Here is a 14,483-nt window from a genome sequence, read left to right as displayed (position 1 = left end):
TTAAACCCGTTTCCTTTTCCAAAACTTATTGCTAACCACTTCTAGAAAACATCTCTGGAGATTATGGGCTTTGACAAATGTTAGTCAACCCCAAGTACTTCTACTCAATGATCATTTCCATATGTGCTGGCTCATGTCATAGAGGCATTTTCTGTGCACAAATAATCAATAAGTGTCATTTTTACATTAGCATTTGCATGAATTGCAATTCCTATATTTTCATCAACATGCACATTTAAAACTATGTTAGTTATAACATTCTGAGGCATAAAAGACTGGGAAGTATAGCATGCATTGTTTTACATTATAAATGGGCTTTAATATTCCTATATTTTGATAGTTCATTCTAATTTCTGAAGGAAAAATTTTCACAAATGTCACAAATCACCTATATAAAATTAATAAAGTATGAAGATGAATCTCTACACCCATCACAATCTTTTAAAAGACAAATCCTTAATGAACAGGTAGTTAACATTTATTTTTTTCTTCATTTCTGATAATCAATGGAATATTGTCAACTCTATACTTTCAGAAACAAATATATACCTTATTATCAATTCTTGGTTCTTCTTTTCTTATAAAATAACAACGAACTTCCTGAGTTTGCAACTCTTTGCTAATGCAAATTTTCAAAGCTTTCACATGACTATGGATGAAAGAATGCACTAAACCCTCTAAGACAAGAAATTAACAGAATATGTAAAGGTGTTCAATTGTTGCAGAAAAGAGTGGCCAAATGGGAAAGAATCTATAGTGCTTTGCATTCTCATTAATTTAAAATACACTTTTCTTGCTAATTATAATTACTGATACCAACTTAGAAAACAAACAATTGATATTTTTAGATTGAGATATTTGTTTGAAGTGAGACCACTGTAGTTTTAAAGGGGAAACAGCTTTAAAATTAAGGAATGAATGCCATCATAGAAGTTGAAGATAGGCTTGCCTCCATTTTGATAAACCATTGTATTTCTTAAAGATACAAACTATCTTTGAAAGTGTTATTATTTTTATTTTAAAAAATGTTTCGTTAACTTTTGAGAGTCTGATCCACTGTATTTATTCATATTTATTTAACTACTCCATCCTCTCCAGTTAGATATGCCACCATTATTCCATACCCATTCAACTTTTTGCCATAATTTTTTTCAACTTTAAAAAAGTAATCCATTTACTGCAAACCAACAGCAAATATCAAATTAAATGGAGACATACTTGAAGCAATCCCACTAAAATCAGGAACAAGACAAGGATGCTCACTCTTCTCATATCTATTCAATATAACACTAGAAGTGCTAACTAGAACAATAATACAACAAAAAGAGATCAAGGGAATATAAATTGGCAAAGAAGAAATAAAGATATCACTATTTGCAGACGATATGATAGTATAGATAGGATACACCAAAAATTCTACCAGAGAACTTCTCTAGCTGTTAAACAACTTCAGCAAAGTGGCCAGATACAAAATTAACTCAAATAGATCAGTAGCTTTCCTTTACACAAATGATAAACAGACTGAGAAAGTAATTAGGGAAACAAATCCCTTCATAATAGCCATAAATAATATAAAATATATTAACATAACTCTAACTAAACAAGTCAAAAACCTTTATGACAATAACTTCAAATCTCTCAATAAAGAAATCAAAGAAGACCTCAGAAAATGGAGAGATCTCCCATGCTCATGGATTGGCAAAATTAATAAGGTAAAAATGGCCATCCTACCAAAAGAATTCTACAGATTCAATGCAATCCCCATTCAAATCCCAACACAATTCTTCAAAGACATGGAAAGAGCAATTCTCAAAATCGTCTGGAAAGGCAAAAAAACCCAGAGTAATGAAAACAATTTTTAATAATGACTGGGGGAATCACTATCCCTGACATCAAGCTTTACTAAAAAGCAATAGTGATAAAAAATTGCATGGTATTGGCACAGAGACAGACATGTTGATGAATGAAACACAATTGAAGACCCAGAAAAAAAACATGTGCTTATGAAAACTTTATCTTTGACAAAGAAGCCTAAAATATACAATGGAAAAAAGAAAGCATTTATTTCCAATAAATGGTGCTGATCTAACTTGCTGTCTGTATGTGGAGCTCGTGTTTCTAGCTGCATATGTAGCAGAAGATGGCCTAGTCCGCCATCATTGGGAAGAGAGGCCACTAGGTCTTGCAAACTTTATATGTCCCAGTACAGGGGAACGCCAGGGTCAAGAAGCAGGAGTGGGTGGGTAGAGAAGCAGGGCGGGGGGGAGGGTATAGGGAACTTTTGGGATAGCATTTGAAATGTAAATAAAGAAAATATCTAATAAATTAAAAAAGAGAGAAATAAAAATGAAAATAGATTTGTCACCTTGTACAAAGCTGAAATCCAAGTGGATCAAGGACCTCAGCATAAACCCAGATACACTGAATCTAATTCTTTTATTCAAGAGAAAGTGGAAAGGAGCCTTGAACTCATTGTCACCAGGGAAATTTCCTAAACAGAACTCCAATGTCTCAGGATCTAAGATCAAACATTGGTAAATGTGACCTCATGAAACTGGAAAGCTACTGTAAGGCAAAGGACATAGTAAGACAAATCAGCAACTTAAAGATTGGGAAAAAAATCTTCACTAACTCCACATTTGATAGAGGGCTATTACCCAAAATATATAAAGAACTCAAGAAGCTAACCACCAAAAGAACAGAACAACTCAATCAAAAAGTGGGGAATAGAACTAAACTGAGACATATAAATTTTGCAAGACCAACGGCCTATCCTCCCAATGATGGTGGGGAGAAGGTATAGGGGCCTTTTGGGATAGCATTTGAAATGTAAATGAAGAAAATATCTAATAAAATTGTTTTTGACAAACCAAAACCAAAACCAAAACAAAACAAAAGAACTAAACCGAGAATTCACAACTGAGGAATCTGGAGTGGCTGAGAAGCACCTAAAGAAATGTACAAAGTCCTTAGTGATCAGAGGAATGCAAATCAAAAAGATCCTGAGATTCCACATTATAACAATTGGAATGGCTAAGATCAAAACCTCAGGTGACAACACATGTTGGGGAGGATGTGGAAAAAGAGGAGAACTCCTCCATTGCTTGTGGGATTGAAAACTGGTACAACCACTCAGGAAGTTAATCTGGAGGTTCCTCAGAAAATTAAAAATAGATCTACCTGAAAACCCAGCAATATCACTCTTGAGAATATACCCAAAAGATGCCCTACCAAGTCATAGGGCCACATGTTCCATTTTGTTCTTAGAGGCCTTGTTTGTGATAGTCAGAAGCTGGAAACAACACAGATGTTCCACAACAAAAGAATGGGTGCAGAAAATGTGGTTCATTTACACATTGGAATACTGCTCAGCTATTAAAAACGAGGACATCCTAAATTTTGCAGGCAAATGGATGAAACTAGAAAATATCTTGAGGGAGGTAACTCAGACCCAAAAAGAAAGGACATGCATGCTATGTGCTCACTAATAAGTGGATATTAGCCAAAAAAAGAAAAAAGAAAGAAAGGAAAGGAAAGGAAAGGAAAGGAAAGGAAAGGAAAGGAAAGGAAAGGAAAGGAAAGGAAAGGAAAGAGAAAGAGAAAGAGAAAGAAAAAGAAAAAGGAAAAAGAAAAGAAAAGAAAAGAGGAGAAAGAAAAAGAAAAAAGAAAAGAAAGGAAAGGAAAGGAAAGGAAAGGAAAGAAAAGAAAAGAAAAGAAAAGAAAAGAAAAGAAAAGAAAAGAAAAGAAAAGAAAAGAAAAGGTACAGAATACCTAAGATACAGTCCACAGAATTCAAAAAGGTCAAGCTGAAGGACCCAAGTGAGGATGCATAGGTTCCACTTGGGAGGGAGAAGAAAGCAATCACAAAGTGGGAGAAAAGTAGAGACCTAGGAGGTAAAGTGGACAGGGGAGCAGAGGGAAGAGGGGAACATGATCTGGTATTGGGTGATGGGAAAAGGGTGAAGCCCTGAGAGACAACAGAAAGAATGGAAACAGGTAACCTCAGGAGGTAGGAGGTTGGGGGACCCTCCAGAATGCACCAGAGACCTGGGAGGTGAGAGACTCTCAGGACTCAAAGGGAGGGACCTTAGATGAAATGCATGACAGTAGGGAGAGGGAACCTATAGAAGTGGGCAGAAAGACAGAACATCAAGTGAGGAAGGGGGTTGCCATCCCACAGTCAAAACTCTGACCCATAATTTTTCCTGTCTGAAAGAACTGCAGGGATGGAAATGGAGAGGAAAAGAAGGTCCAGAGACAGGCTCAAAGTGGGATCCAGCTCAAGGGGAGGTCCCAAGGCCTGGCACTATTTCTGAGGCTGTGAAGCACTCACAAAAAGGGACCTAGCATAACCGCACTCCAGGAGACCCAAAGCAGCTGGAAGAGTCAGATGCAGATATTTGCACCCACCCAATGGACAGAAATAGCTGACCCCTGTTGTTGAATTATGGAAGGCTAAAAGAAGCTGAGGAGAAGGGCGATCCTGTAGGAGAAGCAGCAGTCTCAATTAACCTGGACCCCCATATCTCTCAGACACTGGACCACCAACCAGGAAGCATACAACAGCTGATATGAGGCCCCCAATGCATATAAAGCAGAGAACTGCTGGGTCCAGGTTCAATCAGAGAAGATACAACTAATCCTCAATAGACTGGAGGCCCCAGGGAGTTTAGAGGTCTGGTGGGGTGGGGGTGAGGATCTCCTAGTAGAGATGGTGGTGAGGAGGTGGTATGAGATGTAGAACAGTTAGAGGGTGGAACTGAAGAGTAATAAAATCTAGAGTATAAATGAATAAATAAATAAATAAATAAATAAATAAATAAATAAATGAATCATCATCTTTAATTCTCACCATTACTCTTAGGTGGGTGTCCATCTATGTGACAAGAAACATTACCAAAACAAACAAACAAACAAAAACTATTCTCTCTCATTTTTTTTTCATTTTAATTTTCTGTTATTTTATTTACTTATATTACATCCATACTAAAGCTTCAGCTCCCTTCTCTCCTCCAAGTCCCTCCTATCTCCCATACCCTCTTTCTTTTCTCTTCAGAGAAGAGGAGGCCTCCCATGGTTACCAATCTTTTGGGGTATAAGGAGTTGCAGTAGGACTAGGCTGATCTCCTGCTGAGGCTACACAAAGGCAGCCCAATTAGAGAAAAGGCATCCAAAGGCAGGCAACAGAGTCAGAGACAGCCTTTGCTCCTGATGTTAGATGACCCACATGAAGACTAAGCTGTACAATTGTTATATATGTGTAGGATGCCTAGATCCATCCTATGAATGCTCACTGGTTGGTGGTTCAGTCTCTGTGAGCCTCTGTGGGCCCAGAATAGTTAATTCCATAGGTGGTTTTTTGCTTGTTTTGTTTTTTGTTTGTTTGTTTGTTTGTTTTTGTGATGTCCTTGACTTCTGGCTCCTTCAATCACCTCCATTATCCCTTTTACTAGAAGTCCACCTTATTTTTGGCTGTGCATCTCTTTATCCTTTTCTATTTGCTGCAGAGCAAAGCCTCTCAGGTGAGTTACAGTATGATTCTCTCTACAAGTATAGTAGAATATAGCTAATAGTGTCAGGGCTTCGTTCTCTTTCGTGGCATGTATTCGACCACTCATGGCTGGTTATTGCCTCAATTTCTGCTCTCTCTTTATCATTGCACAACTTGGATGCAGGACAAATTATGGGTTGAAGGTTATTTGGCTGGATTGGAAGTCTTGCCTGGTTACAGGAGGTGGTCATTCATATTCTATATCCCCTACTCTTAGTAGTCTTAGTTAGTGTCATCCTCATAGAACCCTGGGAGTTTCCATTGTGCTACATTTCTAGATCATTCCAGAGATGCCCTTACCCCATCAATTTCAGTTTTCTCCCCTAGTTCTTTTTCTCTCCCCATCCTTCTAAGACATTAACCCTCCTGTTCTCTCCCCATGCCCTCTCCAGCACTGTTCCTCATTCCATCCACCACTGATATCTATTTAATTTCCCCTTCTCACTGAAATTTAAACATTCTTTCTTGGACACTCCATGTTACTTAGCTTCTTTGGCTCTGTGTCTATCAGCATGGCTGTCCTGTACTTTATGGCTAATATCCCTTATAAGTGAGTACATATTATGTTTCCTGGGTTTGGGTTACCTTACTCAGGATAATTTTTGTCTATCACTCTGTTAAAAACTCAAGTCCAAGTGATCAAGATCTCAACATAAAAACAGTACATTAAATTGGATAGAACAGAAAGTGGGAAATTGTCTTGAATTCATTGGCACTGGAGACAACTTCCTGAACATAACACCTGTTGCTCAGGCACTAAGATAAACAATTAATAAATTGGACCATATGAAACTGAAAAGCTTCTGTAAAGCATAGGATACCATCAATAGGACAAACTGCAGTCTACAGCATTGTTTAAGGTCTTCACAAACCCTACATCTGACAGAAGCCAAATATTCAAAATACATAAAGAATCAAGAAATTAAACACCATCAAACCACATAACCCTATTAAAAATGAGGTACAGTTCTAATCAAAGAATTCTCAACAGAGGAAGCTCTAATAGCTGGGAGGCTCACCAAGAAATGGTCACCAGTCTTTTTTTCTTCAGTGTTTGGTATTCTTTCTTTTTAAACTTACAATACAGCTATTTCTTGTATGCAGCAGAACGTTGAATCCTGCTTGTGTATCTAGTGAGCTACATTTTGTCTTTTTATTGGGGAATTGAGTTCATTGATGAGAGATATTAAAGACAGATGATTTTGTTATTTCCTGTTACATTTGTTGTTGAAGGTGCCATTATGTGTATATGATCCTCTCCTTTTGGGTTTGTTGTGAGATGATTAATTTCTTGTTTTTAATTTGGTGTAGATACTCTCCTTGTGTAGAGTTTTCCTTCTAGGATCCTCTGTAGGACTGGATTAGTAATTATATATTAATTAAATTTGGTTTTGTCATGGAATATGTTGTTTTTTCCCATCTATAATGAATGAGAATTTTGCTGGATATACTAGCCTGGCCTGGCATTTATTTATATTCTCTTAGAATCTGTATGACCTCTGTCCAGGATATTTAGAGTCTCTGTTGAGAAGGACTGCCTTTATATGTTTCTTGGCCTTTTCCCCTTATAACATAATATTCTTTCTTTGTTCTGTGTATTTAGTGCTTGATTATCATGGGACAGGAAGATTTTCTTTTCTTGTCCTTTGTATTTTGTGTTCTGTAGGCTTCTTGTACTTGAATGGCCATCTCTTTAGGTTGGGAAAGTTTTCTTCTATGATTTTGTTGAAAATGTTTTCTGGACCTTTGAGCTGGAAATCTTTGCTATGTTCTAAACTTATTATTGTTAGGTGTCTCCTGGATTTCTTGGATGTTTTGGGTTAGTAGCTTTTTATTCTTTACAATTTGTTTGACCACTATGTCAAAAAAAATCCTCTATGGTATATTTTATGCCTGAGAGTCTTCTATCTCTTGTATTCTGATGGTCATGTTCACATATGTAGCCCATGACCTCTTTTCTAGGTTTTTCATTTCTAAATCACAATCCTCTAGTTGTGATTTCTTTACTGTTTCTATTTCTATTTTTAGATCTTGGACTGCTTTTTTCAATTCCTCCACCTGTTTATGTTTTCCTATATTTCTTGGAGTGATTTATTTGTTTTTTCTTTAAGGGCTTCTACTTGTTTGACTGTATTTTTCTGTATTTCTTTAAGGGAGTTATTTATTATTATGATCTTGATCATAACAGTTTCAGAAGGACTACACCAGGCCAAACAGTTCCACATGGGGTTTATTGAGGGGGGCAAGGTGGCAGCAGAAAGAGAAGAGGAGAAGATAGAGAGAGGAGAGACAGGAGAGAGGAGAGAGGGAGAGAGGGAGAGAGGGAGAGAGGGAGAGAGGGAGAGAGAAAAACCAGGGGTGCTTTCTTTATATATGGATGATGACATAATAACAGGTAAAGATGGGAGGTGAGCTTAAGTGGATTCTGGGAATATGGTGGTTGTTGCCTTGGCAACAGATGTGCAGGTCCCACCTATGTGATGTCACAGGTTTCAGAGGTCCTGATACCAACATTTATGTCATCCCTAAAGGTCTCTATTATCTTCATGAGATGAAATTTTAGTACAGTATCATGCTTTTCAGGTATGTTGGGGTATCCAGGGCTTGTTGTGGTGGGAGAGCTGGGTTCTGATGGTGCCAAAATATATTGACTACTACTGTTATTTATGATCTTGCACCTGCCTCTTGCCATCTGGTTATCTCTAGGGTTAGCTGCCCTGGGGGTTAGCATTTTGTCTAGGAGTGTCTCTGTCTAGAGCTTGCCTCCTGTGTCTCTGGGTTCCAGCAGATCTCCTGGGAGATCTATGACCCTGGCTACCTCAGGTCTTCTGAGAGAACTGCATTAAGAATGAATTTGTAATATATTTATAGAGTGGAATATTACTCATCTATTAAAACAAGGACATCATGAAATTTGCAGGCAAATGTATGGAACTAGAAAACTTCATCCTAAGTGTTGTAATCCAGATACAGTGATATATTATGAACCAAATTCTTGTATCAACTTCCAATGTATGTAAAGTCAATTCATGATGGCTTTTCATTATATTTTCACAGATCCTAAATCAGTGGAAATGCCCTGATGAGCTACATCTGACTTCACAGGCCTATTTGCTGAAGGAGGAGGCCATAAAATAGTTTAAGCATATGTAATATGAAGGCCTTACATCTAAAATTGAAAGTAGCCTATTTAATATATTCAAGATCCCTTAAGTGGACTTTGAGTAGAGGATTCAGAGTTCAGGTTTCTTCTTCACCATAATGTTGACTACATAATAGAGGAGGATGTGGCATCTTATTTGCAAAGCTGTAAAGGAATCACTGGTCAGAAAGGATGGTAAACTTGGGAGTCCACAATTCCATAGCGATTCATACACACTGTAATGCTCATCATACATACAGCATATCTGGGTTTATTTTTTTAGATGTTAATTAATTCTCAAAACCTTGAGTATTCATTGATATCTTCCTGGATGTTAATCCTCAGCTGCAGGTTGTCCTATTTGATGTCTTGACTTCTATTCTGAAGGCTAGGTCCAATTTGGAATGGCTGGATTATATAGGGAAGAGCAGTTGGGGAAGAGCATGAAGCTCAGGAGCTGGTGAAGTTTATAGTAGCACACTGGGAAGAGAAGTGCTGAGAAGAGCCAAGATGCTTTGATAGGTACTTGCAATGCTGGCAGATGCTGGGAGAAACTAGCATCTCCTTTGATATGATAATAGGTCAGTTAGACTTTTATCCTAGATTTCCTCAGGAACTAAGAGCCTGAGACAGTAATGTATTGCTACCTGATTTCCTTTACTCATTTTACAAATGTCAAGTGGATATGCAAAGAATTTTATTTTCTTAAATAGCCATTTTATCAGCAGTACAGGTAGATTTTATCTATGTATGACTCCAAAGATGTCATACTTAAATTTCTTTTCTCAGTGATGGCTAAGTAGAGAACAACTAAAACAAGCATGAGAAAGTTAATCCAAAACATTATTTATTGTAACACTTATGAGAGAAAAAGTGGGTGGCACTAAATTATAATACTTTATGTAATTGGATTTCTTCAGATTACAAAATTGCACATAATCTTGATATAATATAGCTTGACTCCACTATGGAAGACAACAGATCTTGAAGAAAAAAATAGAGCTCAAAAAGATACGGCTTAGGAGAAATCACAACATAAATAAAAATATAGGTAACCGGAGATACTATCTCTTTGCTCTCACAGAGGACTTGTGTTCATATCCCAGCACAGGTATTGTAGTTATCAATAGTCTGTAATTCTAGTTCCAAGGACTCTGCTCCTGCTTCTGGTTTCTGTGGGCACCAGACATGTATGTGGTACACAGACATGAATGTACACACTAAACATGCATACAAATAAAGTAATTTTTAAAAAGATAATTTAAAGAAACTAAACATCTAGTCTTAAAGAACAAGAACATTTCACCGATATCACACAAGGGTCAGGAATTTCTGGCAGAGGACACACCATGTGACAGTGAGTGGAAAATAATCATCTGAAAACACTTCCTTAAAAGAACAACACTTTCAGATGATGCCCAAATTGAGAACAGCTTTTTATTGAGACCACTAGATTTTTATTGGATTTAAAGACAGTTTCACAGTAATTCTGAAACAAAAAATAAATTGGGGAAGTCAGAGTATCATGATTGCATGTAAGAACAATAGTTCTCAGGGCTGAAGAGGACCCAGTTTCAAGTTCTAGCACTTAATGGTGGCTTAAAACTGTCTTAAACTGATCTCTATGTGGCACCAGATACTAGTAAGGTGCACAAACATGCATGCATGCAAAACACTCACATACATAAAATAAATAAATTTATAAAAATTAAAATGAAATAAATTTAAAAAATAGTTCCAAACTCATTATCTTTTATAACATGAAAAGTGTACATTTTGTATGGAGGTATCTGGAATCAGATATTTGTATCAATTACTTTGAACATAAGCGTTGCAAAGGAATATCAAATACATAACATAAACATATTATAGCAAGGAAGCACAGAATGAGGGCTTCTCTAATTCACGTATTAAATAACCCATGTGTCTGAACTTGCTACTAGTTGGCTGTTAGCATTCTGTCTAAGATCCACCCCACAATTACCTTGCTACAGACAGGTAAACTCCACCCCACAGTTACCTGGCAATAGCCAGGTATGCCTAACTCAGTAAAAGGGACTGCTTGCCTACTCTTGCTCTCTCCTCTGCTTCCTGTCCCCCAATCTTGCCCCATTCCCTTCTCCCCTCTCTCTATGGGCTCATGGCCAGCCTCTACTCCCTCTAGTTCTTATCTCCTCTCTCTCTCTCTGTCTCTCTCTCTCTCTCTCTCTCTCTCTCTCTCTCTCTCTCTGTGTGTGTGTGTGTGCCTTTCTCTGCCACTACTGCCATCTTGACTCCCCTCCCCATGCAATGAAAAAACTCTATTCTATACTAAATTGTCAGGTGACTGGTCCCTCAGGGGGAAGAGATAGCTTGGCATGGGCCTGCTGAGGCACCCCCTTCCACCATACCTCAGCACACCTCCATAGAACATATACCCCCTTTTATCTTTTTATAAATACATCATTGGCTGTTTAATTAGATCATCATCTTTGATCTGTTTACTCATGTCCTCATGTCTTTTACTATTAAGCCAGGTATTTTGAGTGTATCCAATATCCATTATTCTATCATAGATATTTACAGCAAATCTCACTCTAAGAAAAAAAAATCATGTAGCAAACACACAAACGTTCTACTCATTGATGCAAGTGTGGTAATTGTTCCAGATATTAGATCTATAAAAATGTAAGACAATGAAGAAATCATAAACATGAACATAAAACATATCTGACTTTGAGGATCTCTTATTTTATCTGTAAACTACCAATTTAATATTTAATTTTCTATTAATAATTTGTTATAAAAATTTGTCTTAAGATCACCACATATGATCTTGAATAGAAGAAACAACAATTAAATATTAACACACACTTAAATTTTCATTGTCAAATTAGTTCTCAATTCACAAGGATACAAATAGTGAGTTATATTTAATCATCTCTATAGTGATGCTGAATGTGATTACAAATTATAAAACAAATGACTGCCTTTACTTATAACATAAGTACATTCAGATGAAGTTCACACATAGTGGTACCAATGCCACTTTATACTTGTAAATAGGATTTCAGATGTTTAGTATGTAGCGTTACTTTTTGAAAAGTGTTCATTAATAAAACTTTAATTTATACAGAAATATAACTGTCTTTTATAGTAAATTAAGACTAAATCTGTTTAGAATTGTTTTAATTTCATCTATAGCAGGTAAAGAACTAATTAAGAAGCTGAAAATGTTATCATGTGTGAGAAGAAATTAAAACTAAGACTTAGTACCTCTTCAAAGAGAACTAGATTAAACATTCATCAGGAGCAAAGGTTTGGGTTGTCAAGACAGCTCAGTTGGTTAAGCTCTTGCTGTTCAAACTTGAATTCAATCCCTTGGAATCTATGTAAAAAGCTGAGTGTGATGGCAAATGTTTTATCTCATTGTTTGGAAAGGTAAAAGAAGATGTCCATGCCAGAACAATAAAAGTGTGAAAACCATGTCAAAAGAGGCCACCCACAAACAAGAACAACAACAACAACACAAAACAAAGACAACAAAAGCCAACATAACAAAATGGAATGTATCTGGCTTTCACATGCACCAGTAAACACTCTTTTTCTTTCTTTCTCTTTGTCTTCCTCTTCTTCCTCTTCCACTTTCTCTTTCTTTCTCCTTCTTCTCCTCCTCCTTCTCCTTCTCTTTCACCTTCTTTCTATCTCTTTTTCTCTTTCTCCTCATTCTTTCTCCTTTTCTCTCCCTCTCTTTAAACACACACACACACACACACACACACACACAGAGAGAGAGAGAGAGACAGAGAGAGACAGAGAGAGAATGTAAGCAAAATAAGAGTGTTGAGTGAGATTTGCAATTTGAAACAAAATTAATAAATGAAACATCATTAAGAATAATTACAATACAAAATTTTGGACACTTGATCTCGAATCTGTTTGGTCTTCACACCATAAACAATAGGATTGAGCAAAGGTGGGACAAGTAGGTAAAGGTTGGACAGGAGAATGTGAATGTAAGATGGAACATGGTAGCCAAACCTATGTGTAAAGAAGGAGAAGAAGGCCAGAAGGTAAAACTCCAAGAAGACACAAATATGGGCAACACATGTNTTAAANGCTTTGAGTCTTGCTTCCTTTTGAGGGAGCTTGAAGACAGTTATAAATATTCTAATGTANGAGAGTGTGATGAAAATTATGTCTAGTCCAAGTATACTGAAGGCCACAAACAGACCATAGATCTTGTTGACATGAACATCTTCTGCTGCCAGCTTCACAATGGCCATGTGNTCACAGTATGAATGGGAAACAACAGTGGTCCAGTAGAATTTCAACCTGCATTTGATAAGAATGAGACATGGAGCTACAAACAGGGCTGCTCTGAGTGTGACTCCTACTCCTATTTGAGTGAGGAGTCTCTGGGTAAAGATGGATGCATGTCTTAGAGGATCACATATTGCCACATAACGGTCCATTGCCATGGCAAACAAGATGCCTGATTCAATACATTGGAATGTGTGAATCAGCCACATCTGTAAGAGACAGACATCAAAGTATATGGTTGGAAGGTGAAACCAGAATATACCTAACATTTTTGGTAAGATGGACGTGCTAAGAGAAATATCTGTTGCTCCAAGCATTGCTAGGAAGAGGTACATGGGCTCATGGAGGCTTCGCTCAACTTTGATGACAAATAGGAGTAGAGAATTCCCCAAAAGTGCAATGATGTACATGATACAGAAAGGAATCCCAATCCAGAACTGCACAGACTCCAAGCCAGGAATCCCAGTCAGAGTCAGCACTGAAGGCCTGAAGATGGTGCTGTTGAGATGGGGCATGCTGCCTCAGCCTGTAGACATATGGCTTCTCAACTAGACTGGCAGCTGGTACTGAGAATATTCCTTCTGTGTTATGCTCTCACCTAGATTCACACAATCAGAGACTGAATGGGATTTCACATGGCATTTTTCAGAAACAAAATTTTACTGACAAGACTGTTTTATGTAGATCTAAGAATGTCTACATATCTTCTCTAGGTGTGAATGTTTTATTTCAGAGTTCAGTTTTCTTTTTTTATAAGTGGATATTTCATTTATTTACATTTCAAATGTTATCCTCTTTCCTGGTTTCCTCTCCACAAACCCCCTAGACACTCCCCCTCCCCCTGCTTTTTATTAGGATGCCCACCCACTCACTCCTACCTCACCACCCTGGCTTTTCCCCTTACTGAGGCATTGAGCCTTAAAAGGACCAAGGGCCTCTCCTCCCATTGATGACAGACAAGGTCATTTTCTGCTACATATGTGACTGGAGCCATTGGTCCCTCCATGTGTACTCTTTTATTAGTGGTTTAGTCCCTGGGAGCTCTGGGGTGTGTGGTTGATGATATTGTTGTTCTTATTGGGCTGCAAATCCCTTTAACCCCTTCAATCCTTTCTCTGACTCCTCCATTGGGGTCCTTGGGCTCAACTCATCCCCCTCACATTTATGTCTTTCCATGTCTATCTCATCATAAACATACACAATAAACATACACAAGAGACACAAACTTTCCAAATAAATGCTTATTATGTATATTCCAGAAAGAAGATGTGTCTGTATACTTATGAAAAGTATTTAATTGAAAATGAGATTTGGTTGCTTGTGATTGCTTGTGATTATATATATATATATATATATATATATATATATATATATATACATATATATACACATATATATACATATACATATATATACAAATAGTTTTATAGACATGTATACACATATGCATATAAACATTTGTTGTTACATCTTTTTCAAGAAGCAATT

The 14,483-nt window shown here is 37.1% G+C and overlaps 1 protein-coding gene across 1 annotated transcript; it reads right to left on the bottom strand.

The window, feature by feature from the left end:
- Nucleotides 1-12,562: 12,562 nt before the first annotated feature.
- Nucleotides 12,563-13,510, bottom strand: LOC110299265 (olfactory receptor 52A5-like). Its single transcript, XM_021168922.1, has one exon. It carries the CDS (start codon nt 13,508-13,510, stop codon nt 12,563-12,565), a length of 948 nt encoding a protein of 315 aa, XP_021024581.1.
- Nucleotides 13,511-14,483: the final 973 nt, after the last annotated feature.

This window comes from Mus caroli, chromosome 7 (assembly GCF_900094665.2).
Source record: "Mus caroli chromosome 7, CAROLI_EIJ_v1.1, whole genome shotgun sequence".
NCBI classification, from domain to species: domain Eukaryota; kingdom Metazoa; phylum Chordata; class Mammalia; order Rodentia; family Muridae; genus Mus; species Mus caroli.
This window is presented reverse-complemented; position numbering and strand designations above follow the sequence as displayed.